General features: G+C 44.5%; 1 protein-coding gene across 1 annotated transcript in view; it reads right to left on the minus strand.

Annotated features, from left to right (window-relative positions):
• Positions 1-335: 335 nt before the first annotated feature.
• ATP8A2 (ATPase phospholipid transporting 8A2) overlaps positions 336-18,768 on the minus strand; it is a 587,729-nt gene continuing 569,296 nt past the window's right edge. The window contains exons 36-37 of the mRNA XM_090273780.1: positions 7,347-7,438; positions 336-851 (exon numbers count right to left, since the gene is read on the minus strand). Coding sequence (XP_090129906.1) covers positions 733-851; positions 7,347-7,438 — 211 coding nt within the window. The 3' untranslated portion in view covers positions 336-732. The remainder of the gene's footprint in view (positions 852-7,346; positions 7,439-18,768) is intronic.

An 18,768-nucleotide genomic window follows, 5' to 3' on the forward strand; every position in this document is an offset into this window, starting at 1 on the left:
TTGCCCACCAGTGGCCATGCACTGAGCACGGTGCCAGCCATGCACATCTGGGAGGAGGAACCTAGGTGAATGGGAGGGCCGGGCCGGAAGGCACCTGGGAAGGATGCAGGAGATTCTGTTGGACATCAATTGTTTGCCCCCCTGGGAATGTGGTGAAGAGCTTCGCATCAATGTTCTCAGGTTTCTCATCCAAATATACATATTTGTGATTTCATTGCAATCAAGAAGTTTATGCCAACTTCATACACCAAAATAGAAAAAAAAGCAAGACAGCAACCTGCCTAAAGTCAAGTTTACATGCTGCCTCGTGGACTTAATCTGTGAGGTAACAAAAAAGGAAGCAAGGGTGTCCCAGCTCCCCTGCCATAACACGCAACATAAAACTCTTTTATCTTTGCTCCCAGAACAACTAGTACTGATGTTTAAATATCAGTGAAACATAATGTTTTTAATTTCACACTTCACAGAGCACAGTTGAATGCTTCATAACAAGGTAAACAAAGGTTAGGCCAAGCACTGCAGACAAATTGGGAGGGAGAAATAGCTCCCCCCGTGGTACATACCCCAGGTTTGCACGGGAATATATAACTAACAAACTGGTTGGCTAAGGCCACAGAAATGTGTTTTCCCATGTTTTGGCTGCTGACACCGGTCTCTTCTGACAAAGATGTGTTAACAATGAGTGCAACAAACCACATCTCTTTCCCGGGATCAATCAGAAAAACTCTACTCTTATTTCTTTCTTGATTTCGACTCGTTTCTGCCTTGATTTTTTTTGGTGGTGTCATAAGCACGAACAATTTCTTCCTGAGTAACAGCTCCATGCTCTTCTTGAGAGAAGGCATACCCATCTGAAAGAAGCACATCGGAGGAAGTGATTAAGAGCAGAATCGGGGGAGTTCCCTAGGTTTGGAAGAAGCTGATTTGGGGGAGATTGCAGCTGAACTTCCACGCATGGGCCTCATCAGCCATGGGTCGGTGGGGGCCTGAGACGGGGAGCCTATGACCCAGAAGGGGAGTGTGGGCAGCGTGGGTGTGACGGCAGGACACAGCCTGGCAGTCCAGGTCCCAGGGGTTTGGGCTGCTGATGCTGGGATGGAAATGGCTCTGAGGGGCAGCCTCCCATTTAGGGGGCCGCTGCTGAGTTCAGCCTGGGAAGCATAAACAGTGGGTCACTGGTCCATGTCTGCACTTTCCCACCACCAATCAAGTTGTTCTGCTCCGGAAATGTCCCAATGTGCCTGAAGCTGCAGGACGGCTGGGTAATTTATGAAGCTGTAAACATGCTGGGGAAACACGCACACGCTAATAGTGAAAGATGGCACAGGGTGCATGATGCATGGAGAGTTCCTGTTTTTAAATTGGGCTCATTTGGGCTGGTAATAAGAAATTATGGTGGGCCTATTTTTGTGTAAACAAAGAAAAAGATCACAAGATAAAATCAAGAGGAATTTAGTGATTGGCACCATGGCCACAAGAAGACTGGTTCTTACAATCAGTTCCAGTAGTAGTAGCAGTAGTAGTAATAATAGCAGCAGCCAACAATTATTAAATGCTGTGTGTATCAGGAACTGTCCTATGTACTGTGCACAAATAACTCATTTATTCCCCTCAACAACCCTATGAGAAGGTGCTAGTATATTTCCCATTTCATAGATGGGAAAACCAAGGCATGGGATGATTTCATGACCTGCCCAAGGCCACAGACCTAATGAGTGGCAGAGTCTGGAGCCAGACCCAGGCAGCATTTCTGCAGGGCACACACTCCCCTCATTGCCAAAGTGGGGCTTTTCTTCCTAACTGGTTCTTCCCTCAGATGGGACATTCACCAGACTCCCTCTCTATTGGCTAACCTTTCTGGATGAGACATTCTGACCAAAGACAACACAGTAAAACTCCTGACAGTGGTGGCTCTGCTTGTGCATATTTATGAACTGATTGACAGAGCTGCTAGTTAACTGTCATAGTCTTTAAAGGAGAAAAAGAGATCAGAAATTCTGCCTATGGATCATCTCCTGAATGGTTAATTATTTTATTCAGACCTTGGCTTAAAAAGAAGTTTCTGGAGTATAAAGACATACAGTAACAATGTGTAAGGGTCTTTGAGGGGATGGAGAAGAGACTTCAAGAGAGCCTCAGATGAATCCTCACTCTGTGGATGCCCATAAACTCAGAGCTCCCGTCCCTGGGCTGGCTTCCCAGTTCTTTTGGAGAGCATGCCTTTCAGCCTCCACCTTAGAAATCCCAAGGACTCAGGAGGGCCACCCAGGAGGCCAGGGCTAGTCTCCAGGGGTTGGCTGAGGCCAACTGAGGACATGGCTGGGCAGCAGGAGCGGGGGAGGAGTGAAGGCAGAACAAGCAACTAGCCTGACCCAGAACAGAGGGCAGTCTTCCACAGGGGATTCTTGTCTGCTCCCTAACTCCATCACTAACAAAATAAAACCCATAAACCCAAAATCCCACCCTGCATAGTGGCCAGGAGAAGCAGCCACCCCCAGGCCACTGTGAGCCCCATCTAGCTGGGTACTGAGCAGGCATGTCTGGGGCAGAAGCACAGAAGCAAGCCTGGAGAGGAGGCTGCTGGCTTGTTCTGGGCTGTGGGCCCAGCACATATGAACTTCCTCATAATGGGTTTCCACACAAGGAAGCTTTGCTTTGAGCCTCATTGCCTTAAAGGCTGCACAGAATCTGAAGAGGAAATAGTCCTCTCATCCCTTTTCCCTACAGCTTGTAGATTCTCCATAGCTGCTTGACCAGAGGTGACCAGGGCCAAGGAAACCTCTATGATGACTGGCTTCTGAGGGGCAGCTCCTCTCCTGTCCCCTTGACTTCCTCCTTTGTCCCCCTACTCCGTCTCTCCATCCCTCTCTCTCTCCTGGGGGTGGGCTACCCCCAGGCTGTCCCAGCACAAGTGCTCTTTGTGCAGCATCCTCACTGCAGTCCTAGAAGAGATGACTTTCCTTGGGATGTTTCAAAGCAAAATTTAGCAAATAACACTATCTCCTCCAGTGACGAGATTGTGTACTGTGGTCAACTTGGACAGTTTTCATTCTATGGTCTTTGAAAGGCAATGTTTCTACTTAACACCTGATGTTCTTGGAAGGGGCCCCGTAGCAGCTGTCTTTGGATCCCCTGTGCCATTGCAATGACAGTCTTGCTGTGGCTATGTGCCACCCCAGGTGCATGCTTATCAACCTGACAAAATGGCTCTGGTCCCAGGTAATGGGAACACTTTCTAAGTGCTCTCCATGAACCCTTCTGGGGAAAGGTTGACTACTGAGCCTTCCACCCTGAAGACAGTTTTCCCATGGATCTGGGGACCTAGGGTGAAGGCAGCAGGGGCAAGATGGGCTGGTTCTAATCCTTGCTTGGTAGTAACTCAGCCACAGGACCATGGGCTCTTTAAATTCTGGGTCTTCTTGGTTTACTTTTCTGTAAAACAAAACAAAACAAAAAACAAACAAACAAAACCCACAGCCTGGACCAGGTGGGGCCTAGGTTCCCACAGCTCTGGTCCCCCATGTGGGCGCTGGGGAGTCCTGGCTAACCAACCCCAGGCCACGGAGCCCTAGCTGACTGACACTAGGCACCAACATGCGAGTCCTCTACCTCCATGCCAGAAAAGAAAGGCACCTGTCTCAACAATCAATCCAAATAGAACAATTCCTAACTATCTTCTCAGATGTGCTTTGTTGAGGGAAAATTGAGGGGTGGAGGGGAAGGAATAAAAGGAAATTTTGACACAGAAACATTGTTTCAGAGTGTCCTTTCGGGAAAGGCATTTTAGCATTTTAATTGTCCACTCCCTTTTATTTATTGTTTTTCATTCATATCTGCCTGTGCCTACTTGGAAGCCAGCTGCAGTGGCTTCTTCTGCTTGTAGTGGGATCGTGGCCTCAGCTGCTATCTGCCTCCCTGGCACAAGGGCCTTCTGGAGGGATTACTCAGCCACTCCCTTTCCAGCAGAAGAGATGGCAGAGAGGGGCTCCTGGTCTGACAGCAAATCTCTCCTCTCAGGGCAAGCAGAGCCCCCAAAGGTTACTACCAACTTGTTTCTCTGCCAGTTCCCATTAGTTGTTTCTGCCATTATGTTTCCCAAATGTTATACACACTAAGACTTTCTGAACCAGACTTGTTTTTAACTTTAAGTGAGACTGAAAGTGGACTTTGCAATTGAAGAATAAAAGGAAAATGGCCCGACAGGATTATCCAGGGAGTGAAGCTGTCCTCCTGGCTCAGATAAAATATCCTGGGGGTGGGGGGGAGGATTAGAGTAACAGTGGAAGAAGTTTTAGGGGGACAATGGCATTCGTGAGCCCAAAGTGGGTCTGCGCCCCTCGGCCTGGCAAAGACTCAGCATCAGTTCACCAGCTTCTGCCTGATGAGCATTTAACTGCCGCTGGCATCCACATGGGGAGCTCACCGAGGAAGCCTCCAGCTCTCAGCTTTTCCCACTTTCACTTATCTTTCAGGAAGTCCTGAGAGCCACAAAGTACTGATGGGGACTGGAGAAAGCGCTCAGCTTGAACGCTCCCTGGCTGGGTCTGCCCCCTAAGTCCTCAGCCACAGCCACAATCTGAGGACAGAATGGGGTAGGTGAATTTCTTAGTTATTTTGATGAGTCCTGGTAGAACATTTGGTGAAGTCTATAAAATCATGTTGGCCCCCCCCCATTATTTTGGAATAAAACTCCCCTTAAGTGTCATTCTTTCGAATCTGAGCTCTGATAGCAACTTAATGAAAGTAGCAGCTTCCTGTCTGGAAAAATATTTCTAATAACAGTAGAAATGGGGAATACCATGGGAAGATAAGGGTATTAGACCATGTAAGAAACTCTGATCTCCCTTACAAATTACTGGGTTGGTGGCTCATAAGGAGCTAAAAGTACTCCCAAGAATATTTTTGTTCCATTTTCCTGGGAAGACTGAGGTCCAAGACAGCTGAAGGACAGAACCAGACAAACTGTGTAGAACTTCTCACACAGCAAGAGCGGTTCTAATTGGTTGATGAGGCACCTTTTCCAGTTAATGACAGAACATTCTATTATCGACCAGGTTCTTACTACTCATTTCTGGGTGTTTTTAAAATGTAGGTGTGATTTTAGAAGCTTTTTGATTTTTTTGTCCCTGTTCATTAGAATTTTTTTGTCCTTCAAAATGTTGTGATTTAAGCAAAATGTTCAGTAGTAGTTTTAAGACATTTTATGACTGCCCCACTTGGTCTTTGATCCATACAATTGGCTCCTGAACAGCATAGGTTTGAACTGTGTGGGTCCATTTATTTGTAAATTTTTTCAATAAATACTGTAAATGTATTTTCTTTTCCTTATGATTTTATTAATAACATTTTCTTTTCTCTAGCTTACTTTATTTAAGAATGCAACATCTAATACATATAACATACAAAATATGTGTTAATCAACAGTTTCTGTTACCAGTAATACTTCTGGTCAACAGTAGGCTGTAAGTTTTGGGGGAGTCAAGAGATACATGCAAATTTTTAACTGGGGTTGGAATCCCTAACTCCCTCATTGGTCAGGGTCAACTGTATGTATAATTACATTGCATGTATTCTTTCTATGGTTACTTTGAAACATACATTAGAGAAGCAGCACGGCTCTCTGGCATGAGATGGTACTTTGGAAAGCAGTATGTGTTTTCTTTGTGTCTGCTACATCATTGTGAAGCCTCGCAAAGACTAAGTAAACTTATATTATTATAATTCTATTTCCCCTCCCAGAGGATAAAACAGAAATTTAGAGAAATACATAAGTTACCAAAAGTTACTTGACTAGTGGCAGAAAAAAAAAAGTTAATACCTAACATTTATTGGACTCTGTATTGTCGGGCACTATTCTAGGCACTTTATGATCTCATTTAATTCTTCCAACAACCCCAGGTGAGTTTTCATATCATCTCCATTTTACAAATGTAGAAACAGAGAAGTTAACTTGCCTAAGATCACAGAAAAGTGGCCAAGCCAGAGCAGGAGGCCAGGCAGCTCAGTTCCAGAGACTAGCCTCACATGCCTCACTCCTTGGACTTCCCCAGCAAGCGTCCTCACTTGACCTCTCTCTTGGATCAGAGACACCACAACTGTGATCCAGACTGCTGGGCCATGCTGGGCCAGGTACTGACTGTACTGACCCGAGCCTTTGCCAGGTGCTCTTGGGGCTGACACCACCTACCTCCTGGGGCTGTGGAGCATTAAAGGACACACCAAGCAGGTGAGGCCCCACATGGAGCAGGCCTCAGTCCCCGTTCTCTCGTGTTGCTATTCCAGTGGGAAAGTGCGGAGAGGAGATGGATTATTGAGAGGGATACTATTCTACCTCTTTTCCTCCTCCATTGAGAAAGTCTGTGAAGATCTGTTGATAGGTGGAACTCAGTTAAACTTGACATAGGTCCTTGAATACCTATCCTATGGATACAATGATTATTTTCTCTAAACTGTTCTTGGTCTACCAGTTGTTTCTTTCTCCCCTTCTCAGGGAGAGAAAGGGAAGCAGGAATTGGGGCATGAGCTGAAGAGATGACATGTGCATGTGTAAGAGAGGGAGTGTGGGCTGGAGAGAGAGGCGAGCCTCAGAGAAGCAGCGGCCCACAGGCTTCCAGGCCCTGGCCTGAGTGGAACCTGCACTTCTAATGACACCCTCAGCTGGGAGCCAAATGGCTGGATTGCTCAAGTGAGCCCACAGCCTTCCCACAGTGCTGGTATCCCATCTGCCTTTCTTGGCCTCCCCTCCCTGCTCTTCTGGGCTCTGGTGCATCCTCAGAGACCCCTGCTCAGGTCAGGCCCACTCGGCAGAAAGCAGGCTGGGGCTTTAGCGTTCAGAGTGGGGATGCCGGTGTCAGGCATGGGGCAACCTTCCTGAGAAAAGCACAGAGATTTTTTCGTTTTCTTTTCCTTTTCTTTTTCTTTTTCTTTTTCTTTCTTTCTTTTTTTTTTTTTTTTTTTTTTTTACCAATGATTGGTATTGTTTTAATTAATATACTAATATTAAATAAAACCCTGCATATTGCTATCTTTGGGGAAACAATTTAAAAGTAATATCACTTCAACCTCAGAAGATATGCTATTGGGAGGCTGACAGAGGATCTTAACCACATCAGGATTTTAAGTTTAAGGCTTTTGTCATTCAGGCATTTGATTGGGTCCCAGAGAACTACCCCTGTACGAGCTGCATTTGCCTCAGGCCAAACACATGAATTTCACTTCCAAACTTGGGGCTCCAGCTTGGCAGCTGTCTCCGTCCTCATTAACAACACCCAGGCCTTCACTGAGCTGCCCGCGTCCCTGCGTGGGCCGGGCCTCGCTGCCTGCGTGGGCTGGCGGTGGCTACTCACGTGGAACACTCTGCTGGAGGGAGCCCGCGCGGAAGAGAGAGGGGGGTGTCTTCCTGCTGAGCCTCTTTAACAAGCGGTCTCGCTCATTCACCCTGCAGGTAAATCAGACGTGGTCAGTCTCTAATTCACAAGGACACATCTCAAAGGTACTCGCTGAATGACTTCAGGTTGAAAAATAAAACAGACAGGGGGAAAAAGCTTCCTTCCTCACGTCAAGAAAAATCTCCAGTTTCGCAAGCTGCCTCGTTGTTGACTGTAGATACTATCTCGACACTTGGAGGATATGGCTCTCTCTTCTAAAAGGCGCTCTGTTTTCAGTCCGTCCTGTACACAACGCCTCTGAACTCTGCCTTCCTCTTAATTGAAGTGCACTACAAGTGCCCTTTCATACCAGGCAAACCCTTGGCTCCCCAGAACACTTTTGAAGGAGTGATCTGTTTCTATGGTAAATGTCTTAAAAGCCTCAACCCCACCTGCAGACGCCTTTCCGCAAGCCAGTAGCTGGTACCAGGGCCAGAGCCTCGCCCAGGTGCCTCAGTAAGAGCCAGGCTTCTTTCCACAGAACCCGATGCTTATTTTGAACCACAATAAAAATCAAGGTGAGTTTTCTTTGAAAACACAGGGATTAGGAGCTCTTCCTGCCTTTCCTGAAATTATTTCCTCTAAGGTTGCCACCGCTGTGAACAGATACGGGGCTATCCTGGAGGACAGCAGACCCTCCATATCACCCTGCCCAGGCTCTGTAGCTTCAGCTTCACTGGAGAGGACACTCCAGCGTCATCGCAAGATGTCGATTCAACACGGGAGGAGACAGATACCGTGTCACTCCCGAGTCGGACTGCACAGCCATTCTCGGCGGTGCAGATAGACTCTTAAGAAGCTACACCATCGTCTCTCGAGACGGACGGCTGCCGACGGAGCAGTCTTCATTCCTATAAACCACAGTGGGTGCTTGAAGATTGTCCACGTGGACAAAGTGCTTTGATTTCTTACCATCAGGAGGTCACATTGATTGCTCTCAATGAGATTTCTGGTGTACTGGAGTTTGCCAGTGCCCTCTGTTACAGGGTGAATTGTGTCCCCCTCACCCCCAATTCATGCATTGAAGTCCTAACCCCCAGTACCTCAGAAGGTGCCTGTATTAAAAGACAGGGTCTTTAAAGAGGTGATTGTGTTAGGATACGCCTTAATCCGGTATGACTGTGGCCTCATGAGGAGAGGAGAGCAGGACACACACACATTCAGAGGAAAGACCATGTGAAGGGAAAGGAAGAAGACGAACATCTATACACTAAGGAGAGAGGTCTCAGGAGGAACCAATGCTGGCGACACCTTTCTTCTGTTTAAGCCCCCCCCCCCCCCCCCAGTCTGTGGTATTTTACTATGGCAGCAAATACACCCCCAGTCCTACGTTTTAGGGGACTTGAGGGTTGTTTAAGGAGCTGCAGTTGCTTGGAATCCAAAGCACTGCCCCCAGCCCCTGACTACAGTGCGCATCACAGCTCCCTCAAGGTCCTTCAACAGCGGAGCAGGACCCTGGGTATTCTCAATAGTTGTATGAGAGAGGGGTAAGATGGCGGAGGAGTGAGGAGAGGCTGCGGTTTCAGGCTCCCGAGACCCGTCTCCAGTTTGGGCTAATTGCAGACAGAACATCTCAGTGAGCAGCTGGACGCTGGCAGGAGTCGAGACAAGGCACTGCTGGATTAGAGAAAATCCACCTGGGAACAACTTGTTTAGTGAGGATAGCGGAGGAAAAGGGGACGAAATGGGATTCCTGACTGGGGCGGCTGCCCGAGCTGTGGCGGGAAGTACACAAAGGCTTTTTGGTGACCACAGGCTACCCCAGAGAGGAACAGGGAGGAGAGCGGATCTCTGCCCGCTGGCAGAGACGGGACTCGACCAAGTGGCATTGGCGCCGAAGGACAGGAGACAGCGTGCTGCCGGGCAAGTGAAAACATAATTCTCCTTTATATTTTTCTCTAGTGGACGGTGGAGAGGGGAGGAAAGTTTGGGAGTGGTAGGCCATTCTTGAGGAGCACAGGCACAGTGGTGCGCTCATCCACTCCCCAATCCTACCCTTGGGTCGCGGGGGGCGCACATAGGGAAGTGCTCTCACTCACTGGCCCAGGTGCGTGGGCCCATGAGTCCAGGCGTCCCTCGGACACTCCCCAAGGGACATAAGATCAGTGCCCCAACGGGCACAGGGAGGGCCCACTGAACACGCAGAAGACTGTGCACAGACACCCCTAGCCAGCTCCCATGGGCACTGGGACCCAGGCCGGAAAGCAGACCACTAGCTCAGGCTCTGTTTGTGTCCGCACAGACGGGTGAGGGAAGGCGGGCGGCTGTGGCACAGGAACAGCGGGCGACAGCGACTCACAGACGCTCACTTCCACTGAGCACAAGTGTCCGCGGCCCTGCCCTAACAGGCGAGAGACCAAATCCTGGAGCTCGGCTCAGCGGGACTAAGGGCACAGCACGCGAGCGCGAAAGCACCTCAGCCCGGGGACAATAGGCGCCAACCATGGGGCAAACTCTCGGGCAGCCCGTGCGCGTGCAGGGACACCTCAGTGCGAACGCGAACGCGGAAACACCTTGGCCCGGCAACAATAGGCGCCAACTGCAGGGCAAACTCTCGGGCTGCCCCGCCCGTGTAGGGGCTCGCGCGCAAGGACACCTCAACTGGCTCCAGCGGGCAGCAAGGGAGCGCGCCGTGCCGGCAACCGCGGGCGTGCACCAGTGCTGCAAGAAACAAGAACCTCTGAACTGCCACACTAGACCAGCTGCAGACGCAGAAAGAGAAGGTGACACACCAAGGCTAAAACGGAGTAAAAACATCCCCTTTTTTTTTCCAATTTTTTTTCTCTCTTTCTTCTTTCTTTTTTCTTTCTTTCTTTCTTCTCTTTTCTTGGATTTTTTTTTGGGGGGGAGGTTTTCCTCCCCTTCCAAAAAGAAAAACAAACTTTATCTCTAACGTGTTGCATATAACCTCTCCTTCTCATCCTTTCTCTTTAATCGTTATTTATTTGTTTGTGTGTCTAGTTTAGCACCCCTATCACTCTAAATAATAGAATATAATTACTATATAAACCCAATACAATACAATCCCACTTTCTTACTATATTATGCATTTTTCCATCCTTTTCTTCTATTTTTATTAACATACAATGTAAATAAATATTACCTACTGGCTTGCACAGTCTCAACTATTATTAATCTATCACCCCCTGTATCAAAAATTATATTTTTCCTCCCCCAAAACAACTCTTATCTATTCTTCTTATAGTATAAAAGCTCTAATCTCTTTACATTTATATTAATACGGGCTCGTTGGCTGACGATAGCGGGATAGAGAGTGGGGGATACTTTTTGAGGGTGTGGGTCTCCTGCCTGGGCTGTGTGTTTATGTTTTTAACATCATATCCACAAAAGAACTCAAGACAAAGTGGATAGAGTGACTCTCAACCAACTAGCCAGAAGGAAGATCCTACCAAAGAACATCTAAAATATAACCAAACAGCATAAACAAATGACATAAAGGGTAACTCAACAACATCAGGCTCAGGATATCAAAGAGACTGCACCACTGAAACCCCCAGATCTCCAATAAAGAATCTCACACCACAAAGGAGGGAAGTCAAAGCAGACCACCCCCCCCAAAAAAAACCCAAATAAATAAATAAATAAATAAAAACAAAAAGAATCCAACATGGTAAGACGCAAAAATAACCCCTCAATGAAGAGAAATGAGGAATCCTCAGAAAGAGAGATAGATGAAATAGACATAGCCCAAATGTCAGACATGGAATTCAAAACAATGGTGGTAAAGAAGCTCAATATACTCGACATCCTTAAAATCAACTATGACAACCTCCAAGGAAGTTGCCAGCAGCTCCAAGAAAATTACAGGGAACTTGCAGAGAACTACACCAGTATAAAAAAAGACATAGAAACTGTTAACAAGAACCAGGAAGAACTGAAGAATTCAATCTCTGAACTGAAAAACACAGTAGAATCAGTCAAAAGCAGACTAAACGAAGCAGAGGATCAGATTAGTGAGTTAGAAGATAATGTAGAGAAGAACTCCCAGACAATACATCAAAATGAAAAAAGATTGAAAAAATATGAACAAGATGTAAGGGAATTACAGGATAGCATGATAAGAAATAATATCAGGATCATAGGAATTAGAGAGGGAGAAGAAAAGGACCATGGAATTGAAAAACTGATAGGAGAAATAGTGACAGAAAATTTTCCCAACCTGATGAGAGAAAAAGTTATACAAGTTCAGGAAGCACAGAGAGTTCCAATGAAGAGGAACCCCCAAAAACCCACTCCAAGGCACATCATAATTAAAATGGCAACATTTCAAGACAAAGAGAGAATCCTAAAAGCAGCAAGAGAAAAACAGCAAGTAACATACAAGGGAGCTCCGATAAGGCTATCAACTGATTTCTCAACAGAAACATTACAAGCCAGAAGGGAATGGTCAAAAATATTTCAAGCAATGAAAAACAAAGGCCTACAGCCAAGAATACTCTACCCAACAAGGCTCTCATTCAAAATAGAAGGTGAAATAAGGAGTTTCTCAGACAAAGGAAGACTGAAAGAATACATCTCCACCAAACCAGCATTGCAAGAGATGCTAAAGGGAGTGTTCTAAGAAAAAAGAAGAAAAGAACAAGAGAGGAGAGGAACAGAGGTACAAAGGGCAATGAATAAATACACGTCAATAATAACCTTAAATGTAAATGGACTAAATGCTCCAACTAAAAGACATAGGGTAACAGAATGGATAAGAAAACAGGACCCACATATTTGCTGTCTACAAGAAACACACCTCAAAACAAAAGATTTACACAGACTGAAAGTAAAGGGATATAAAAAAATATTCCAAGCAAATGGATCAGAAAAAAAAGCCGGGGTAGCAGTCCTCATATCAGACAAAACGGATTTCAAAGCAAGGGCAATAAAAAGAGACAAAGAAGGACATTTCATAATACTGAAAGGAACAATCCATCAAGAAGATATGACTTTGATAAACATATATGCACCCAACATAGGAGCACCCAAATACATAAAGCAAATACTAGAAGACCACAAAAAGGGTATCAACAACAACACACTCATAAGAGGGGACTTCAACACTCCATTATCAACAATAGACAGATCATCAAAGCAAAGAAACACCAAGGATATACAGGCATTGAACAACACACTAAACCACATGGCTCTAACTGATATATATGGAACTTTCCACCCCAAAGAAGCAAAATATACATTCTTTTCATATGCACATGGGACATTTTCAAAGATAGACCACATGATAGGACACAAAACAAGCCTCAACAAATTCAAGAAAATTGAAATCATATCAAGCATCTTTTAGATTACAATGCCTTGAAACTAGAAATCAACCTCAGAGAAAAAAATCAAAGACACCCAAACCCATGGAGATTGAATAACATGCTATTAAATAATGAATGGGTTAACAATGACATCAAAGAAGAAATCAAGAAATTTCTAGAAACTAATGATAATGAGCATAAAACAGCCCAAAACATGTGGGACACAGCAAAAGCAGTCCTGAGAGGAAAGTTCATAGCAATACAGGCATATCTGAAAAGGATAGAAGCATCTCAAATAAAAAACCTAACCATAAAGCTACAAGAACTAGAACAACAACAACAAACAAAGCCTAGGGCAAGAAGAAGGAACGAAATCATCAAGATCAGAGCTGAACTAAATGACATAGAGACTAAACAAACAGTCCAAAAGATCAACAAAACTAGGAGCTGGTTCTTTGAAAAAATAAACAAAATCGACAAGCCTCTAGCCAGTCTAATCAAGAAAAAAAGAGAGAAGACCCAAATAAACAAAATCAGAAATGAAAGAGGAGAAATCACGACTGATACCACAGAAATACAAATGATAGTTAGAAATTACTACAGACAACTGTATGGCAAGAAATTTGACAATCTAGAACAAATGGACAAATTTCTAGAAACATACAACCTTCCAAAACTGAATCAAGAAGAAGTGGAAAGTCTCAACAGACCAATAACAAAGAAGGAAATTGAAACAGTAATCCAAAATCTCCCTGCACACAAAAGCCCTGGACCAGATGGCTTCATAGGCGAATTCTACGAAACATTCAGGGAAGAACTAACTCCTATCCTCCTCAAACTGTTCCAAAAAATCCAAGAAGAGGGGAAAATCCCAAACTCTTTCTATGAAGCCAGTATTATCCTAATCCCCAAACCAGGTCAAGACACAACAAAGAAAGAAAACTACAGGCCAATGTCACTGATGAACATAGATGCTAAAATCCTCAATAAAATATTGGCAAACAGGATCCAGCAATACATCAAAAAGATCATACATCATGATCAAGTGGGCTTCATTCCAGGGATGCAAGGATGGTTTAATATTCGCAAATCAATAAATATAATACATCACCTAAACAAAATGAAAGACAAAAATCACATGATCATATCAATAGATGCAGAAAAAGCATTTGATAAAGTACAACACCCATTTATGATGAAAACACTCAGCAAAATGGGAATAGAGGGTGCATACCTTAACATAATTAAGGCTATATATGAGAAGCCTGAGGCCAACATCATACTCAATGGACAAAAACTGAAAGCATTCCCCCTGAACTCAGGAACTAGACAAGGTTGTCCACTCTCTCCACTCCTTTTCAACATAGTGTTGGAAGTCCTAGCCATAGCAATCAGACAAGAAAAAGAAATAAAAGGCATCCAAATTGGGAAAGAGGAAGTAAAACTTTCATTATATGCAGATGACATGATAGTATACCTAGAAAATCCTATAAACTCCACTAAAAGACTACTCGATATAATAAGTGGATTTGGCAAAATCGCAGGGTACAAAATAAATATACAGAAATCTAAGGCATTTCTGTACACCAACAATAAAATATCACAGACAGAGACAAAAAAGAAAATACCATTTACTATAGCGACAAGAAAAATAAAGTACCTAGGAGTAAACTTAACCAAAGAGATAAAAGATCTGTACTCTGAAAATTACATAACATTGAAGAAAGAAATTAAGGAAGAAACAAATAAATGGAAGCAAATACCATGTTCTTGGATGGGACGAATCAACATCATCAAAATGGCCATACAACCCAAAGCAATTTACAGATTCAATGCAATCTCTATTAAAATACCAATGACATATTTCACAGACCTAGAACAAATACTCCATAAATTCATATGGAACCAAAAAAGACCCCGAATAGCAAAAGCAATCTTGAGACGGAAGAACACAGCAGGACGAATCACAACACCAGATATCAAACAATACTACAAAGCCACTGTAATCAAAACAGTCTGGTACTGGCATAAGAACAGACATATAGATCAGTGGAACAGAATAGAAAGTCCAGAAATAAACCCAGGCCTCTATGGTCAACTAATATTTGATAAAGGAGGAAGGAACATAAAATGGAGTGAGAAGAGCCTCTTTAACAATTGGTGCTGGGAGAACTGGATAGGGACCTGCAAAAAAATGAAACTAGACCACCAACTTACACCACACACGAGAATAAATTCAAGATGGATCAAAGACTTAAATGTAAGCCGTGACACCATAAAAGTCCTAGAGGAAAACATAGGCAAGAAAATATCAGATATCTCACGTAACAATTTCTTCACGGATACATCTCCTAAAGCAAGAGAAATAAAGGAAAAAATAAATAAATGGGATTACATCAAACTAAAGAGTTTCTGCTCAGCAAAAGAAAACATCAGCAAGCTGAAAAGGAAACCAACCATATGGGAAAACATATTTGCCAATGACATCACAGACAGGGGACTGATTTCCAAAATATATAAAGAGCTGATACGACTCAACATCAAGAAAACAAACAACCCAATTAAAAAATGGGCAAAGGACCTGAAAAAACACTTCTCCGAAGAGGACATACAGAAGGTCCATAGGCACATGAAAAAATGCTCAACATCATTAGCCATCAGGGAGATGCAAATAAAAATCACAATGAGATACCACTTCACACCGGTCAGAATGGCCATCATCAACAAATAACAAACAACAAGTGCTGGCGAGGATGCGGAGAAACGGGAACCCTACTGCACTGTTGGTGGGAATGCAGACTGGTGCAGCCACTATGGAAAACAGTATGGAATTGCCTCAAAAGATTAAAAATGGAACTGCCTTTTGATCCAGCGATTCCACTACTAGGATTATACCTGAAGAATCTTGAAACACCAATTCAAAAGAACTTATGCACCCCTATGTTCATAGCAGCACTGTTTACAATAGCCAAGTGCTGGAAACAGCCTAAGTGCCCATCTGTAGATGAGTGGACCAAAAAACTGTGGTAGATTTACACAATGGAGTACTACGTAGCAGAAAGAAAGAAGGAACTCCTGCCATTTGCAACAACATGGATGGAACTAGAGAGAATTATGCTTAGTGAAATAAGCCAGGCAAAGAAAGAAAAATACCATAGGATATCACCTAATGCAGGAAACTAAAGAACAACACAAACAAAGGAACTAAATACTACAAAGAGCAGAATAGCAGTCAGTAGCGGGGAGGAAGAGGGAGAGAAGGGGGATAAGTAAGGGAAGGGTTTAGTCAAAGAACCCGTATAAATGACTCATGGACATGGACAACGGGGAGGGATATGATTGCAGGAGAGGGGGTGGGTTGGGTGGGGGAGAGAAATTGGGGGAAAAGGGGACAACTGTAATTGAAAACCCCCCAAAAAATAAATAAATAAAAAATAGTTGTATGGGGCGAAGCTCATTTTGTACTTGGGTTTCCAGAAGACAGCACTTTCTGATGATCCTCTTGGTTGAAAGGACAATGTTTGATTCATCACCAGTTAAGGGTGAGGCTGAGCTAGCCGAGCTAGGCAAAGTGTCCGATGGCTTATGAAAACAAAACAAAACAAAAAACACTCTTTTCTGTCCCTTCACACTGTCTTCTCTTTCCTCTCATATCTGTTTCTTCCACAGGCTAAATTGATCTCACTGGGCCCTGCTGAGCACCTGCCCTGGACTACGGGAATGAGCAGGTTCATGAGGAAGGACCCTGTGAGTATGAAGTCCCTCTGTGTGGCCGCTGTTGCCTAACTGCCTGCAGTGCCCGGGATGGCTGGCCCTGGGAGGCACCATGTGTAGAAGTGCTCCCTGAGGGCTGGACTGCAGGTGCCTGGGGCATCCTTCCCAGCCTTCCTGGTTGACAAGGCACCCTTCCCCACAAACCTATGGGACAGATACAGGCTATTCTCTACCACCAGGCCCATCCTCTGCCCTGGCCATCCCTGGTCCCTCTGACATGTCAGGTACAGGAGCTCCTCCTAGTTATGCGGCTTATGAGAACTTCACAGAACCACATACGTGGGAGGGGCCTTTGAAATTCCACATCTTGCTCTCTTGCTGGGCAGGTGAGGAAATAGAGACTTGGCTGTTTCAAAGCCAAAGGTCACAGGGCACTTTGCTGGCAGTGCCCTTGCCCCTGCCTCTGTGCTAGGCAGACATTCCCAATTCCCTTATGGAATGGTATATGCTTTTCCCTCTCTTCTTCTTCTTTTTTTTATAATGAAATATTCTGAACGCACAGAAACAGTCAGAAACCAGTACAGTGAGTGTGCACTGACCCACTTCAGCAAACGATAGCACTACCCTTAGACTCCATGCTTCAGAGGGACCCACTCCATCCTGAAGCCCTTCCTTGCACATGGTGAGGGGGTCGTGGGGCCAAGCAGACTGGTCTAACCAGAGCCCACACCTGTCCACCACCCCAGGTATTTGGGACCCTAGAAGTCCATGCTCAGTGACCTCCAAATTGGCATCCAAGGCTAACCTAACTTCCTTGCTAGCTCCATTCTCCTAAAGGTAGGCCATATAGCCAGTGTCCGCCCTCCTAGGCCTATGTGGGTGGGCAAGGGGTGGTTTCCTGCATGGGATGTATGGACTGGGACATCCCCACACATGTGCACATGTACCCACCCAGTGCAAGACAGAGCTGAGACTGGCAAGGGAGAGTGAAATGCACAAAACAGCTAACTTCCCTGTGCCACCACTTTCTGGCTCAGACCTTTAAAGAATCTGGGACTCACCAAGATCTGCCATCTTTAGAAAGGTATGTTCATCAAAGTACATAGCTATCTGTCAGGTTGATTTATAACTTTCACATACTTAGACATAATACATGCTCTCCATTTGTACTTGTGCACCAAGTCCTCCAAATGTCAGGAGTGAACCTGGTTGTGGGAGATACTTCAGATTATTATTATTTTTCTATTTATTAATTTGAGAGAAAGAGAGGAAGGGAGAAGAGGGAGGGAGAAGGGGGATAGAGGGAGAAGAAAGAGAGAGAGAGAGAGAGAGAGAGAGAGAGAGAGAGAGAGAGAGAGAGAGAGAGAGAGAGAGGGAAATTGATTTGCTGTTCCACTTATTTATGCATTTATTGGGTGATTCTTGAATGTGTTCTGACCGGGGATCAAACCTGCAACCCTAGCATATGAGAACAATGGTCTAACTAACTAACTACCCATCCATGGCAGAACTACTTCAGATTTTAACAAAATAATAAAATATCAAATATAAAGTCCCTTTATACTCCCCTCTGATTCCATTCTTCCCTCTTCTACTATAATAAAGTTAGAAATAATCTTTTGTCTGTATTTCATACTTCTGTTCTATATATATTTGTATGTATTCACATTAATATATAATTGTGTTTTAAAATATGCCTAAATGGAATCATTTATCTTAGGATTCCAGTTTATCATATTTTTGCTTTGCTCCTTCCTTTCTCCTTTCTTGTTTTCTTTGCATTATCTACTGATGTAGAAGACAAGTTAATCAGTCTTTTCCTCTGGACACTTTTATAATTCTCTTTGTCTTTGGTGTTGTATGGTTTCATTACAACACTTAGTATGACTAGGTGCAGATTTGTTTTTATATCTGCTTGTTAGTCATTCAAAAATGCAAATCAAAGAGATAGCAGTTAATATCCACTAGTCGGCGGCAGCCGTCCGTCTCGAGAGACGATGGTGTAGCTTCTTAAGAGTCTATCTGCACCGCCGAGAATGGCTGTGCAGTCCGACTCGGGAGTGACACGGTATCTGTCTCCTCCCGTGTTGAATCGACATCTTGCGATGACGCTGGAGTGTCCTCTCCAGTGAAGCTAGTATGGCTACAATAAAAAAGGAGCAAAAAGCAGAAAATAACAAATATTGGGGAGAATGTGGAGTAATTGGAACCCTAGCACATTAGTGGTGTTATTGTAAAATGGTACAGCCACGGTTCTTCAATAAGTTCAGCATGGAGTTACGGTACCAGCCAGAAATTCCACTCCCAGGTAAACACCCAAAAGAATTATAAACAGACTCAAACAGATCAAGTACACCAAT

This window comes from Furipterus horrens, unplaced genomic scaffold (genome assembly GCF_987537825.1).
Source record: "Furipterus horrens unplaced genomic scaffold, mFurHor1.1.pri manual_scaffold_4, whole genome shotgun sequence".
In the NCBI taxonomy this organism is placed as follows: domain Eukaryota; kingdom Metazoa; phylum Chordata; class Mammalia; order Chiroptera; family Furipteridae; genus Furipterus; species Furipterus horrens.